Source organism: Anopheles coustani, chromosome 2 (assembly GCF_943734705.1).
Source record: "Anopheles coustani chromosome 2, idAnoCousDA_361_x.2, whole genome shotgun sequence".
NCBI classification, from domain to species: domain Eukaryota; kingdom Metazoa; phylum Arthropoda; class Insecta; order Diptera; family Culicidae; genus Anopheles; species Anopheles coustani.
The window spans coordinates 44,882,355-44,898,456 of NC_071289.1; the positions used below are offsets into that span (position 1 = coordinate 44,882,355).

A 16,102-nucleotide genomic window follows, 5' to 3' on the forward strand; every position below is an offset into this window, starting at 1 on the left:
TATGGAAAAAAGCCGTTTTTACCGAATTTTCCCATTTTCCGGCTTTTCCTTCGGAATTTTCAAATTCTCTTTTTTCCTAAAACTTCCTTGGGTAAAAAGGAACAAATCATACGAAGACGTCATCAAGATTGGTCCAGCCGATTTTGAGTTTTAGCATCACGAACATACAAACATCCATTTTTATAGATATAGAGATTAAACAATATTTGTTTAAGTATAAATTTTACGAGCTTGTCCCTTGAAGGTTCTTGGGCCCTTGATAGCCCCTCCCCCCCTGCGGCCGCTCTTAGTTCGTATACCGTTGAATCCGCCACTGAGCTTATCTGGAGTTTGTCGGTTGCAATCATGTTGATTATGTTTTGGTGTTTTCTGACGATAACTGAATGCATATACGCCAATGAAAAAAATCACCAGAGTGAAGCGAAAAGCGGCCCATATCGTAATCATGTTGTTAACGCTTATTTCTTATGTTAACGGCAAAGCCAAGAACGTTATCAAGTAATCGAAACTAAGTGTAAATGTAAATAAATTATGTTTATATTAAAATACACCTTGCTTTCCATTTTATTTTACCCATGCGAGAAACGGTCATACAACATATACAACTATGTGCGAATTCAAACCATGTTCAGAGCTGATATGAAAGCAACACACACGGCAGCATAGACCATCGTTGTTGAGTTAGTAAAGCAAATTGTAAAACATTGATCCAAATTTTTGTCTTACTACCCCGCTACACGAGCCGCAAACTCCAAGCGCAAACTCAAAAACCGTATTGCTTAGTTTACACGAGGCGCAAAACTCTGAAAATACAGGCGAAAATGTCATTTTTTCTGTCACTTTTTTTTCGCTTCGTGTAGACGCTACTATTTGTGAGCCGATGCAGATGTAAGCGCGTTCAGTGTTGATTTGATTGTTTAACTGTAAAAAACAGCACAGAGGTATTGTGTACACTGAAATCTTATCAACAACCACTGTACATCATCACAAACAACTATTTTCCATCCACCAGCACTCTATACCAGGTGCGCAAATTTTTGCAAATCTATTTTTCACTCGCCGACCGAAAAACAGATTTGCGCACATTCTGACAGTTGACTGCCCATCTGACAGCATTTTACCGCTAACTCACAGCATTTGACCGTTTGCAAAGGTTGCTTTGCGCTTCGTGTAGACTAAGCATATAAGTTTACGTCAAAATCTTTGCGGTTCGTGTAGCCGCGTTCTGCGGTACCAATGCTGTCGCCAGTCATGATCTCCGCCAGCCAATGACAAATTATTACCGTAGCACGTAAATTTATCACCGTATGTTCGTTTATTTTGTTTTTGAGATTTGTTATGTTTACATTTATTTATTCTTCATCATCTTCTTCTCGCGCATTTGAGTTTGCGGTAGCTGCCAAAAACTTTGCGGGTGCAGTTTTCAGCTCACGGAGCTGAAAAGTTTTTGACGTAAATGTCGTGACTTTTGCCCGGTTTCCTGCGTACACCCGCCATTCCGATTAGAAGCAGTTTAGAAGCAGATTTCTTTTCTTTTTTTTTATATATTTGATTACAAATCCAAATGTTCAGACCGCTGTCTTACACGTCCGTCCAAAAACTGCCTGTCCTTTCGCTTTCTCTTGCTGATCGTGGCTCAATCCTCATTCTCATTTTTCGTTACTCTCCAAGTTTCTTATCTATTCTATTCTCTACATTCTCATTTTTCTCTGTTGTGCCTCTCTTGTGTTGATAGCTAATCCTTTCATAATACATTCTCATTTTTCGTTACTCTCCAAGTTTCTTATCTATTCTATTCTCTACAGTAAACTTTTCGGTTGTTCCCCTCTTTGCGCCGCAAACTTTTTGAGTTTGCGGCTCGTGTAGCGGGGCTAGAATGAAAGTAGGGGTACTAAAATGAAGAAGGGGTACTATTTACTTACATAAAATTAATAGAATGTGAATCTTCCAATGTGAGGCAAATTTAATGCAATTTGTTTAGTTTAGTTTTTAATTTGCACCATGATGATCGAATGTTCGGAAATGCCATTCGTTAGCAAGTGGATCTTTATTTACTTACTTTTTTATGCTCCTGCTGGTGGACGTCTTTCAGTTAGGAAAGTTCCTTCCTTCCTTGCTACTTCCGAAACGGATCAGTCCTGTTTTTCAGTTCACTTGAAATATATTCACACGGAGTTCGAATGTAAAATCTAACTTCGTTTATGCTTTATGCCCCATGAATGTTTTTTTTTCGAAAGGTAATCTAATATATAAAAGTCACCGTTGTCTGTATATACAGTAGATATCCGACATACGCGGTTTTCAAAATTTGACAGTAGATTGGGTTTATTACATCGATTTAAATTCCTTCCATCCTACCCCTTAGCCCAACAAGGGTTAAAATGCAATATGGGTATCATTTTCGTAGTTTTTGGGATCACTAAATCGAATGGTCACAGTTTGAGTGCTCAATCTCATCTCAGATTTCTTCTTTCTTCTCCTACAATATTCTCGATCACACAAAATCGATATAATCAATTTACACCAAACATGCAGAAAGCCAATTTTCAAGTGTGAAACGTCCAACATTCTTAACATTGTAAAACTCAAGATACTGAATGGACACACTCTTTCGTTTGGAATTGGCTTTCTACCCGGATGAAATCGGGTTAATCAGCTAGTCTAATATATAAAAGTCACCGTTGTCTGTATATATATGTATATATATGTATGTATGTGCGGGGTCCGCGACAGCCGAGCGGTAGAGCCGGTTAGAAAATCGGCCCATGAGCGCCGGGGCTCAACACCTCGACGGCGTGGGTGCGAATCCCAAGCGAGACCGGACCCTCCCCGGTACGAGAGGACTGACTATCCACGTACAACAGGGAAACAAGTCTCGTAAGCCCTTAACGGGCAGGCATGACCAAGATGGTCGTTACGCCAAGAAGAAGAAGAAGATGTATGTATGTGATCGCATCACACCAAATCTACCGGGCCGATTTCCACCAAACTTGCCAGGAAGGTAGCTAATTTTCCATGGTTGAATGATCTGAACTTCGTTTGTTGATATCCCCATACCTCCCTACCCCTCCCGAACACCTACCCTCTAAAATTAATGAAAAACAATTATAACTCAACGATTATTGAATGGATTTTCACAAAAATTGGTACACATACTGCTCACACAGGAACATAGCATGATATAAAATTTCATCTTTCTAAGGGAAGGAGAAAGGGGGGCTCTCATACTACTCCATACCCCGAAAATGGTATAAATGCAATATGGGTATTAATTTCGAATTATTTTTGGTCTCTAAATCGAATGGTCTTACTCTTAATGTTCAATCTTACCTCAGACTCCCTCTACCCTCCTCCTCTTCAGCAAAATTATAGCAATCCTCAAAATGAAAAGCGTTAATTCTTATCACATGTATGCTATGCAAAATCTACTAAGTCTATCTGAACCAAACTTGGCTGGAATAAAGCTAATTTTTTATTCTTTCTAATGCCCTCCTTCCCTATCCCCCTTTCGAACACCTATCGATTACAATTATGAAAAATAATAATAATTCGTTAATTATGAAATGGGTTCTTACAAAAATTGGACCACATACTATTTTAACATATAGCCAACAAGTGAGAATATTTCATCCATTTGGCCGAAGGGGTAAGGTAGCCCCCATCCTATCTCTTTGCTAAACAATGGTTTCAATGCAATATGGGTATCATTTTCGAACAATTTGGGGTAACTAAATCGAATGGTCACAGTTTGAGTGAAGAATTTTTTTGGTCCAACTGGAAAACTGATACTGAATGCAAACACTCTTCAGTTGGGAATTTATTTCTACCCGGATAAAATCGGGTTAATCAGCTAGTATTGTATGGATCAAAATATATTCATTTCATCAAAAAATGAAGGATTTTGGCATTAAACTGGGCCTAAAGAGGTTAAATTTTGCTAAAAAAAACACCCATGATAATAAAAGACATTGCCCTTTTAGTTAAAAAAAATGCTTCCAAAAAACCGACTCAATCATGATGGAGGGATGCTTTGCAGTCGTCGATGTTTTCTATCGTTATCTGGAATATTCCGGCACCTGATTGGCCTGCAGCCAGTAATTTTGAACATAGTGAGACTCTTTCAGGAAATATTTTTTCTTGAAGTTTTCTTTCTCAAGTCTTAGATTCCTAGTCAAGTTTTCTTTTTTAGTACATCAGCTACGAGTTACAAGCTACATTACCTTTCGTATACGAAGTTCAGAAAACAAAGACCGTTGACATACGTTATAATACGTACACTTCTCATTAACCTGACGGACCAGATGCGTTTTGTTTCATAAAAAATAATACAATAGAATATAACCGTTACAACTTCGATGAGATGTTTTACTGACTTAAATTCGCTAGAATCAAAACAAGTGACAAAAATAATACAAATGGGCTCAGGACAAAACAAAATGCTTGATTGACTAAATTCTGTTAAAAGTTCAAACTTATCAATGTTCAACAATCATATAATATATTCACCAATGGTATCTAATATATTCACCAGGACAAATGGTCGGTAATGGAATCAATTTAAAGGATCAACACTCACAACAGCAGTGTGTTGCAGGGTGTTATATCCCAATGTGAAGCAAACCCACATCAATAGGCCCCTGCGTGTGCCATGCAATTAGGAAATAAATAAATAAATAGAAAAAGCCTATTTAAGAAAAATTGAATTTGCAAAACTGCGATTTATTTGATGCGAAAAAAGTCCATCGTATTCCTTAGCTTAGCATTAAGTTTAAACAAAAGTTTTACAAACTAAATTGTTTGAAATCCCACCTCTCCTCTCTCTGTTGTTATGGCGGTCAGAGTACGGTTAAGGGACTTCAATTAAACATAGATTGACGAATTTGAGCAGTTCGATTTGGAAAATCCCGAAAAAAACTGTATTTACTAAAATGTTCGATTTCATGTGATTTTTATGCGAGCAGCGCTCTTACGCTTTCCAGTATCTCAGGAGACAGAGAATAAGAGTCTTTTTCAGCGTCAAACTGATCGATTTCATCGAAGCATTTCTTTAGTGTGGACAATCCTTCGCAGTCGTTCTTTTGCTTTAAATTACTCTGATGATCCTCACATTCGTTGTAAAATTTCTGGGCGAGCTGTAAATACAAGACCATTAATACACTCAGTGAGCATTATCATTTGAAAGTATTGGTTCAATTCTTTACCTCTACAACCGCCGGTGGGAAGTTGGCCAGTTTGGCCACCTGTATACCGAAGCTTTTTTCCATGATGCCCGGTTTGACCTGATATAAAAGCGTCAAACGCTCGCCATCAACTATTGCTTCCATGTGAGAATTCTTCGCATTGGGAACGTACGTTGCCAGATCTGTTATCTCCTGGAAGTGTGTGGCGAACAGGGTAAAACATTTACTTTCCTTTGCCAGCCATTCTGCGATTGACCATGCTATGCCACAGCCTTCGTAGGTCGACGTTCCCCTGCCCAGCTCGTCGATGATGACAAGAGATTTGTTGGTAGCACCCCGGACTATTCCGGCAGTTTCAACCATTTCCACCATGAACGTACTGAGTCCTTTGCTGAGATTATCGTCCGCTCCGACCCGACCGAGAATGGAGTCCATGATGGAAATCTCCGCTTTGTCGCATGCTACAAAGGCGCCTACGTGAGCCATCAACACTGCCACGCCAACCGAACGAATGTACGTGCTTTTGCCGCCCATGTTCGGACCAGTTATGATATACATGGTTGAATCCTGCTCATCGAACATGACATCGTTAGCTATAAAGTTGACATCTTCCTGCAGCTCCAGGCATGGATGCCGAATCTGAGATAGTTTCAGCACACTCCGGCCATCCCGGTGCATTGTGGGTCGAACGTACGGAATCGGAGCGGATACGGCGCTGACGGCAAAGCTAACCAAGCAATCCAACTGTGCAATTTGATTGTTCAGCATCGTCCATGGCTCGACGTATCCGGCAGCCACGCGGACTACTTCCGCTACGATTGTTTGCTGTTGCTCTTCGTAAGCTTCCTTAAGTTCCGAAAAGTTTTCACTCATATCACTCAAACTGTCCGTCGTGAAACGTACGCCTCCTTTCACGGCATCAAGAATTCGGTAGCGATTGTTTTTGCGTATCAATGTTTCATCCTTGACCGTAATCCGAAAATGGAACCCATGGTGACTGACAAATTCTAGCTTTATGGAGGAACCCGCCTCTAATCCGATATCGCTTGCCACGGACGACAGATGACGTTTCATTTTACCCTCGACTGCGTCCATTTCCTCCTTTCGCTCCTCCAACTGGCTGTCGAACGTAGCTTTTACCATATATTCGCCACGCTCAACAGCCTCTAGGTCGATAATTTGCTCAACCATGGATTTAAAAAGCTTTAGATCGCCCAAAATGTCTTTGATGGGATCGTATAGAATATTACGCACGGCCACATTACTGGAAAGTGAATCGAGCAACGATAATATCTTCGGCATCCGCAGGACCACCTGATACAGGCGAAAAATATCCTGTAATGACGCCTTACGGCGAAGTAGCCGCTTTAGAGCTAGCAATATGTCGGGCAGTTTGTTCAAGTGGTTATTGTACAGCTCGGCACGGACCGACGAATCATTCACAAAACATTCGACGATATCGTGTCGGTCCTTGATTATTTCGTAATCACGCAATGGTTGCTTTATCCATTGAGCCATCAAGCGATGACCCTGCGGAGTGCGACACCGATCCAGAACCCCCAAAACGCTATGCCAACGGAAAGCGTTTGAAGAAATCGGAGTACCGGGTTTGGGAAACAGATTCAAAGCGGAAACGGCAGCTGCGTCCAAGTGAACGTATCTATGGAATATGGTTTAAAATGTGTTAACTTTGATTTAAAATGTTACGGGATCGGAAGCTTCCTTAGACTAATCATCTACAACACCTACCGTTTGGCATTCAGCAAACTCAATTGGTAATGTCCGTGGTTACCGGGTTCCTGGACAAGTTCGAGATAATTTATCGTTGCCCCTAGTCCTTGTAGAGCGATAGTTTTTGACGTTTCAGGAATGGTATTTGCGTTTTGCTGCTGACCTTTGCGAAAGCGTAGCAATTTGTTGAGACCGTCTATTATATCCTCTTTGCTGAGAGCGAATTCCTTCTTTTTACGAAGTGTTACGATTACATTGTTTCTGTTCATTAGCTGTTGAATACGCTCGTACTTTAAGCAGAACAAGAAAAGATATAAGTTAATTTAATAAGTTGTAGCGAATATTTACCATTGAATGCAACCTACCTCTGCCGATACACTAGGAAGAAGGCATTCTTTTGGTCCCAGTATGACGATCAAAGCCTCAAGCTCGGTGTAGAAGTCGTCATCGACAAACTCCACCACTGCCATTCGACGCTCGTTTACGTCGATGAAGCCCAATCCGATCGTACGGTTCTTTGACTCTTGCCGAACTTGCAGCGCAATCAGGGCCGATCCGCTAATCATATCATTGTTGCTGTTGAACAGAACGTCTTCGAAATGGGCCAGATTACCCGGCGAGCCCTTAAATTCGACCGTCCACTCATTGCCCAACTTTTTCTGCGAAGATTTTGTGTAAACATCGACGCGGTAGTTCCGAACCAGCAGTAGTTCCCGAATCAGAGCCTCAAAATTGTTCTTGCTCAACGAAACATATGCCAATTGTTGGCCGTCCGATTCCATTATTTTAACAAAATTGGTGGACTTGAAAAGCAGCTTTGCGACGAAAGCTGCATCTTCACCGTGGCAGCTGTAGTAGTCTATACGATCAAACAACCTAATAGTTGTCGCGGGTTTCTGCAAAAAACAACCGAAAAAGATACAAGATTGTTCGTGACTTTCAGCTATGTTGCGGATGTTGTACTTACTTCTCCAAGTGATTTGTAGAATTCAATGAACGCTTTTTGCTGTGGTTTGTCTGCAATAAAAAAGATGAATTGATTAATGATTCAACAACAATAGCATCTCATAATGTGTACCCAGATTTAGGCATTGTAGTGGTTTTAAGCTAGACATTGTGAACGAAAAAATAACTTGAAATTAACGCAACTATTCGACGATGGTACACTTGGTGCCGCCAGCTAGCTGAAGTACGTAAACATTCAGAATGGCGCCGAAATCAATGGCAGTTTGCTGTCAATTCTTTTAGACGTCAAGGCCCATGGAAGATGTAGGTCTATGCATGGTGGGTTCTCGGGATGCACCCACCTGGATAATAACCACTTTGGGTCTATATTATTTTCGGCTCTGTCGTTTTGCTAACAGGTTAAGCAAAAACGGTGTGTAAACCGCAAGTCAGCTCGAAATATCGTTCTGAAAACGTCCTGCGCGCGAACAAACATCCTTCTTGTTTGTATAAGGGTGAAACAAATGTAGTACGTTTACGAACAGTTGTACTACCTCGTAATACTTACCATACAAAACTGCTCGATGTTTATTTCATTTTAGGACGTTTTTGAGACGATTGCTCGAAATCGCTTAGCGGGGTTTGTTTCACGTAGAATGCATTGAATGAATGTGAATGTGAAGACGCATTACTACCGTATTTCAGCCCATAGCAATTCATTATTTATTTTTTTCTGGCACGCTTGGTGTGCGTGTCACCTCTGACTCAACGTTGTGTGCGTGTAATCCGACCCCCCGTTAAGCGGATATCGGGGGGTCCGAAAGAAAAAGGCAGAAACTGCTTGATATTCAGTGTACCGCCGTTCGCTGGGGCAGTTTTCAAAATTTGACAGTAGATTGGGTTTATTATAGTGTTGTGCTTAATGAATCTTTTGGCGAGATTCATTCATATGAATCTTTTACCTAAGATTCATTCAGATGGATTCATGAATCTTTGCGGATTCGAATATTCAAAGCTTAATGAATTTTTCGAAACCTTAATGAATCTTCATGAATCTTTCATGGTTCTGTCATGAATCTCCCCGATTCTGTCATAGGCGTGGACAATGAGACCAAAAAAAAAAAAAAAAAAAGGTGGTCCCTCAACCGACTTTTGGTTGGTGACTTTACATCATTTGGTGTGTCTTTGGGATTCATGAATCTCGCGGCGAAAGATTCATGAATCCCTTATAAGGCAGAGATTCATTCAGATTCATGAATCTGAATCCGATTTACACAACTCTAGTTTATTACATCGATTTAAATTCTTGAGATGTACAACCACACGAATAAATATGTGAATTACACATTTGCATAACTTACGCTTTTTATTTCGTTTGTTCCAATTTATGTTGTTTGAATACGCTTGCATTGCATTCATATTAATGGACAAAGTAAAAGTTTGAATAGCCTATGATACATGTACACAATAACTCAATCTCTTAACTCCTAGTATAGGCTCCCAGCGAACGGCGGTACACTGAATATCGAGCAGTTTATTGCCGTTTTCTTTCGGACCCCCCGATATCCGCTTAACGGCGGGTCAGATTACACGCACACAACGTTGAGTCAGAGGTGACAGATATATCAGATATGAATGGTGTATGTGTTCGAAGCATGCATGGGGATTGTTTTGATTGCGGAATGAAATTCCGTCTAGGTAATGGAATGAAATTGCATGCATGAAACTAAGTAATTTCCTTATTTGTCCTTTTACATCTTCTTCTACTTTTTTTTCGTACGTTTTACTATGGAATTGAATAAATGAAAGAACATTATTAAAATAACGATTGAAAATTAATGAATCGCAATGGATTGAAATATGATAGCAATGTGTCATCACATTAACGCATCAACCGCAATCATGTCGTTAAGCGCTCTATGCACGTGTCAGCATGAGTAAAGGTCCATCGGATTTCGGTTCAAAGAAGTGAGCCAAAGCCTTTGGTTAATAATGGCCATTCACATTATTGAAACAAACTGAACCGTGCAGCGATTGCTACCAATTTCGAACGCTTGTAAATCTGGAGACCGCTACATTGCTCAGCAATCAGCTGTGCCAATAACATAGAATAAAAATCATAACACATACAAACAAACACAGGTCCTATAAGAGTGAAAGAGATAGCACATTTGAGGCATGCTCTTTTTGCACACAGCAGAAAGCATTGAAAGAGAATCCTAAACACGCATACAATGCATATGCCTTCCACTTCACGAACACCATCAACCGGTTTTTATTCCGCGTTAACAGCAAATGCATGACCCAATGAGGAAGAAAGAGTCAGGGCATAGCATCAATAGCAGCTATCTCGATCTTGTCCACAGTAGAGGGTCGTGGAGATGGGATTCTCCCTACCCCTCGCCTGTAAAATGAACTGATTCGAGCAAAACCGTTCGCTGGGGCGTATCTCCGAATCCGCGTATGTCGGATATCTACTGTATATCGAGTATAGCGTACTGCGGGGACCAACTGTATCATATCAAATGACCCGAAGCTATTGATCTCACCGCTGTTAGAACTAACCTTGGGTGATGATCAACTTTTGATCTTACCTTGATTTTTAAAATTTCGTCGGATTTTTTTTCGTTTTTATTTAAAAAAAATCGGTTATATAATAGTGAATTATAATATTTAGCGATTACTTCAACGTACATAATAAATTTGTACGTAAAACATAATAAATTGGAAAATTGTTGAATGGATAAGAAAAGATAACCGTACGACTGTGAAACCCGCACAATCACAGGTTTGGACGCAATAGTAAAACCATTTCAAAGGAACGATTGTAGCACATGCGCACAAAATTCTTTACTTGTAGGAACGAGACAGAACTGCTCATAGGCAAGAAGGTATTTTACAAGGATAATAAGAATCCTTTCACCAACAGTATGATTAGTTGCTCTTACCAGTATGAGGCATGAAAATCGAACTCGATAGGATTGCCCCATGTTTTTGATTCGGTGCTAAATTTGCCAAGTATTTTATCTTCCCTTGATACAAATCCGTAAACCTAGATCGGAGGTAAACGCTGGATATTTTATTTGGTTTAGTGCGCCGTGCCAGATGCGATAAATTTGGGAAAAGTTACGCCTATAGTCAATGAGATCAAAGTGAAAATCTCTGCTGACAGATACTATGAAGAAGTGCTAATGAGATAGAAGTATCCCCATATCCTGCCAGGTGAACAGGGAAGTGATATTTTCTTGAGAGATTATGTAAAAGGTTCCACCTTTTCTCGGTCTGATCGTTGAGATGATTGACGAATTTCAGGACAGCTAAAATACCAATGACCACTAGGAAACACAGGCGGTTTCAAGGTTTTACTCCCGCGTAACATAATGCCATGCGTAGGTGAATTCTCGTTACGAAACTTCACTTCAAGTATACATTTATCTCGCGTGTCTTGCTGTTCAAGAATTGGCACTGATTTTCAGAGAGCATTAGCGTGTGAACATTGCCCATCTTCAATATTAATGAATGAATGATGTTTCAGTGAAATAATAGGGCAGGATCTCTTCAGCAACAAGTAAAGTGGTTTTTGGAATGGATTTATTCACTTTTAATTTTTCTTATTTATTCTTTTCCGCAATCTTGTATCTAAATACAGAAATGAAGAAAATGAAAATTAAATGCCATAAATTATTTTATGTTCTCTGTTTGTGTATTTTATAATTTCTTAGATGTACAAGCCGATTTTGAAGGCTTCCATGAACAAAAACGATGGAAGATTGATGTAGTACCATACATTCGTGACGAAAAAGCAAGCAACAAAAATCGATTACCATTTTACAAGAAACCTGGAGGTATCGAAAAGCAAAATGAAGCTGGGAGAGCAGGAGAATCATTCAGGAGTTTTAGGTGTTATCAGTGAACGAGTGAGTAGAACGTTGAAAGCATGTACCGTGGAAAGTAAACTTTAAATGTTTGTCTTTTGTACTATGTACTATGGACACTAGCTGCCAGATGGCCGGAGATATCGAACCGCTTGCTATCTGTTGATTGTTGTGCTGTTTGTCGGTAGCGTGAATGGGGCAAACCAGTTGCACATTGGTGGAATTTTCCCGATAGCAGGCAAAGGGGGCTGGCAGGGTGGGCAAGCATGCATGCCGGCAGCCAAGCTGGCCCTGCAAGACGTGAACGAGAATCCTGACCTGTTGCCTGGATTCAACCTCACACTTCACAGCAACGATAGCGAGGTGATTAACGGCTTTAAGTTTATGATGAACTGTTGAATTTACAAAGACCTCTAATTCTTTTTTGTTTCGACAACCAAAGTGTGAACCCGGGCTGGGTGCTAGCGTTATGTACAATCTTCTCTACAACTCGCCCCAAAAGTTAATGCTGCTGGCTGGATGCAGTACCGTATGTACAACTGTTGCAGAGGCCGCCAAGATGTGGAATTTGGTTGTGGTTCGTATCCGTACTGAAAATCCGCTTCTAACTCTTTAGTCACACCGTGTCACCATTTTCGCTTGTTGCACATTTCAGCTGTGCTATGGAGCATCGAGCCCTGCGCTTTCCGATCGAAGTCGTTTTCCAACGCTGTTCAGAACGCATCCATCAGCTACGGTGCATAATCCAACCAGAATCAAACTCATGCAAAAGTTTGGTTGGTCGAGAGTTGCCATATTGCAGCAAGCAGAAGAAGTTTTCATATCGGTACTATGCATCTACACATCTGTTCCTCCCGTACCATAATGTTGAAGGATGCTAACAGTCTAATTTTGGTTTCAGACCGTGGAAGATCTCGAGACGCGCTGCAAAGATGCTGGCATTGAAATAGTAACAAGACAATCGTTTCTTTCCGATCCGACCGATGCCGTCCGCAATTTACGGCGCCAGGATGCACGAATCATAGTCGGATTATTTTACGTAGTGGCAGCGCGCCGGGTACTCTGCGAAATGTACAAGCAACAGTTGTACGGGAGGGCGTACGTGTGGTTCTTTATTGGTACGTAAAATTGACTATTCTTAGATCGATGCATAACATTTATAGCATGCTTTCCTTGAACTATCTTGTATGAATTTTGTAATGTGGTGGATTTCATTCCTTACCTTACAGGTTGGTACGAGGATAACTGGTATGAAGTTAATTTGAAGAACGAAAATATTTCTTGTACCAAGGAACAGATGAAGATCGCCGCTGAAGGCCATCTCACAACTGAAGCATTGATGTGGAACCAGAACAATCAGAAAACCATATCAGGAATGTCGTCAGAAGATTTTCGGTGCGTTGGGGAGGTGGCTGGCAAAATGAGGTTGACTTTCAATTCTTGTTTTGTAACCTTTTCTTCACTCTTCTAGAAAACGTCTCAATGCCGCCTTAATAGTCGAAGGGTACGACATAAGCCACAATCGTTATCCGGAAGGGTACCAGGAGGCCCCGCTTGCGTATGATGCCGTGTGGAGTGTTGCATTGGCCTTCAACAAGACGATGCAGCGCTTTACAGAACAAAACTCTGGCAAAAATCTGAAGGATTTTACCTACACTGATAAGGAGACGGCTAACGCAATCTACGCTGCGATGAACTCGACACAGTTTCTGGGCGTATCGGTAAGCATGAAATTTGTGACGACCGGGGAACTAATGCCATGATTAATATCTTTATTGAAAACATTTCGATCGTAGGGTGTTGTTGCCTTCAGCTCGCAAGGTGATCGTATCGCGCTGACCCAGATTGAACAGATGATCGATGGTCAATACTACAAGCTGGGATACTACGATACGCAGGCGGACAATCTCACCTGGTTCAACAAAGAGAAATGGGATGGCGAGAAGGTACTGTTGACCGATTACCGGGAACTTTTGCCGGTTGTGATTGAATGGCATTTTTCCCTTGCAGGTTCCTCAGGATCGAACCATCGTGAGGCGTGTCCTTAGGACGGTTTCGTTACCGTTGTTCATCTGCATGAGCACGATATCATGTTTCGGAATAGTGGTGGCCATTGCACTCATCATTTTCAATATTTGGCATAGACATCGGAGGTAAGCAAATGGATCATTCCACGCACATCTTAAAATTATTTTTTTCTCTCTTATTGAAAATTACAGAGTGATACAAACGTCCCATCCGGTTTGCAACACAATCATGTTGTTTGGAGTTATCATTTGTCTTGTATCCGTGATATTACTTGGTATTGACGGCCAATTTATTACAGCAGAAAATTACCCTAAGGTACTGGGCTCAATGTAAGATAGCTCAGCGTAGTGCATTTAGCTACATTTCCTTTTTTCGTTGTCTATATTTCTTCATGAAGGTATGCCAAGCTAGGGCATGGATTCTTTCAACTGGTTTTACACTTGCTTACGGTGCCATGTTCAGCAAAGTATGGCGTGTGCACCGTTTTACAACGAAAACAAAAACGGATCCTAAGGTAATTAAAGCATAATTGAAAAAGAAATCCTTCAAAATCATTGGTACTACATAATGCATGCATTGCAGAAAAAAGTCGAACCGTGGAAACTCTATACGATGGTCTCCGGATTGCTCACGGTGGATTTGATAATACTTTTGACGTGGCAGATGCAGGACCCTCTACAGCGTCGCCTTGAAACATTTCCTTTGGAAGATCCAATTTCATCGAACGACGATGTGAAGATACGGCCAGAACTTGAGCATTGTGAAAGTCACAATAATTCGGTTTGGTTAGGTAAGTCCCTTTTCATACCATTTATTTATGTATTTATTTTTTTATTTATTTATTTATTTATTTATTTATTTATTTATTTATTTATTTATTTATTTATTTATTTATTTATTTTTTTATTTATTTATTTATTTATTTATTTATTTATTTATTTATTTATTTATTATTACATGATCTGTACCTGTGCTGATTTCTAATAGTTCTCAGCGGTAGGTCAAAATCTATAAAACTGTAGTCAGTATGTCTCATCCCCATACGAGAATAGTCAGTCGTCTCGAACATGCGAGTGTCCGTTCTCGGCTGGGATTCGATCCCATCGATTTTTAATAGTAAAGCAACGCAATTCGTGGCTTATCTAATTAAATGCTTTTAAAAAGTTGTTTGCAAAGTTTGTTACTTTTTTACAAAAAATTATTTGATAGGTTTAACGATGAAAACATTTATATGCAACTGATACTAATGATAACGATCTATCTTCTCGCTAGGCGTTATTTATGGATTCAAAGGATTGATTCTTGTATTTGGACTGTTTTTGGCATACGAAACGCGCTCTTTGAAAGTGAAACAGATCAACGATTCCCGTTACGTGGGCATGAGTATTTATAACGTCGTAGTCCTGTGCTTGATCACCGCTCCGGTCGCCATGGTGATCGCGTCACAGCAGGACGCTTCGTTCGCTTTCGTGGCGCTTGCTGTAATATTTTGCTGTTTTCTCAGCATGCTTCTGATTTTCGTACCAAAGGTAGGATAATTTATGCTAGATAGCCAGAACCAGGCCTAACTAAGCAAATGTCTTAATTGGCCGCATGGTCGTTCACTATAGGTGATAGAAGTTCTGCGACATCCGAAAGATAAGGCCGAATCAAAGTTCAGTAACGACACGGGAATTTCCAAGGAGGACGAAGAGCGCTACCAGAAGCTAATATCGGAAAACGATGACCTGCAGAAATTGATCGCTCAAGTAAGAAACATGGGACTTCGTAAGATGTTGCGTCAATGAAATGAATTGCAATATTAAACCGTTGTTATTTACTCGTTTTTAGAAAGAAGATAAAATACGATTGCTCAAACAACGATTAACGGAACGTGAGTCGAAGAACGGTCAACCGTTCAACGAACCGGTGAATGGCAATTCTGTCGGCGGTGTTCAGTTTAATCGATCTACATCAACCACCCTAGCTCAAAAGTAAAACGAGGCAGCTCCAGAGTGTCCGGTTGAGCGGAAACTACAAATAACAATCTTGCTACACTCACAAGCATTGATAGAAATCAATATATACAATTGAACCTAGCTATTGAATGTTAGTAAATCGAAGTAAAAAGGTTGGTAAACAGATGCATCGATAGTTTATAGATATAACATAGCAGAGAACGAGCGGAAAATAATTATATTTGACATTAGCTTTCAGTTCCATTCATCAATAAAGTGATTATTTTAAGTATAAGCTAGACTGGGGGATGTGTTTATTTGACCGAGCAAAAGTACTGTATGTACATGACTCCGATTCTAATTAGAAAGACACTTGGTAAGGTCTTTGAGCAGACGAATAAATCCA

At 40.3% G+C, this 16,102-nt stretch overlaps 2 protein-coding genes across 2 annotated transcripts; one reads left to right on the top strand and one right to left on the bottom strand.

The window, feature by feature from the left end:
- Positions 1-4,712: 4,712 nt before the first annotated feature.
- On the bottom strand, positions 4,713-8,101 carry LOC131262099 (DNA mismatch repair protein spellchecker 1). Its single transcript, XM_058264023.1, has 6 exons — positions 7,990-8,101; positions 7,879-7,928; positions 7,277-7,807; positions 6,930-7,201; positions 5,202-6,840; positions 4,713-5,132 (listed from the first exon to the last, which is right to left on the bottom strand). Exons 1-6 carry the CDS (start codon positions 8,024-8,026, stop codon positions 4,950-4,952), a joined length of 2,712 nt encoding a protein of 903 aa, XP_058120006.1. The 5' UTR covers positions 8,027-8,101; the 3' UTR covers positions 4,713-4,949.
- A 2,713-nt stretch (positions 8,102-10,814) lies between these two features.
- Positions 10,815-15,991, top strand: LOC131262373 (gamma-aminobutyric acid type B receptor subunit 1). The gene is made up of 16 exons (XM_058264366.1): positions 10,815-10,919; positions 11,579-11,773; positions 11,855-12,094; positions 12,174-12,308; positions 12,387-12,557; positions 12,633-12,849; positions 12,961-13,126; positions 13,203-13,452; positions 13,528-13,677; positions 13,742-13,884; positions 13,951-14,074; positions 14,157-14,273; positions 14,342-14,549; positions 15,032-15,288; positions 15,370-15,507; positions 15,590-15,991. The coding sequence occupies exons 2-16, from the start codon at positions 11,717-11,719 to the stop codon at positions 15,734-15,736; spliced, it is 2,520 nt and encodes an 839-aa protein (XP_058120349.1). The 5' UTR covers positions 10,815-10,919; positions 11,579-11,716; the 3' UTR covers positions 15,737-15,991.
- The last annotated feature ends 111 nt before the right edge of the window (positions 15,992-16,102 follow it).

Bases quoted from the DNA above. Each gene is read 5' to 3' on its own strand.
- LOC131262099 (XM_058264023.1), bottom strand. From the start codon at position 8,026: ATGTCTAGCTTAAAACCACTACAATGCCTAAATCTGG. The intron at 7,929-7,989 runs GTACACATTATG...TTTTTATTGCAG, and splicing joins ACTACAATGCCTAAATCTGG to ACAAACCACAGCAAAAAGCG. The intron at 5,133-5,201 runs GTAAAGAATTGA...TTGTATTTACAG, and splicing joins TCCCACCGGCGGTTGTAGAG to CTCGCCCAGAAATTTTACAA.
- LOC131262373 (XM_058264366.1), top strand. From the start codon at position 11,717: ATGAAGCTGGGAGAGCAGGAGAATCATTCAGGAGTTTTAGGTGTTATC. The intron at 13,127-13,202 runs GTGCGTTGGGGA...TCACTCTTCTAG, and splicing joins ATGTCGTCAGAAGATTTTCG to AAAACGTCTCAATGCCGCCT. The intron at 14,274-14,341 runs GTAATTAAAGCA...CATGCATTGCAG, and splicing joins AAACAAAAACGGATCCTAAG to AAAAAAGTCGAACCGTGGAA.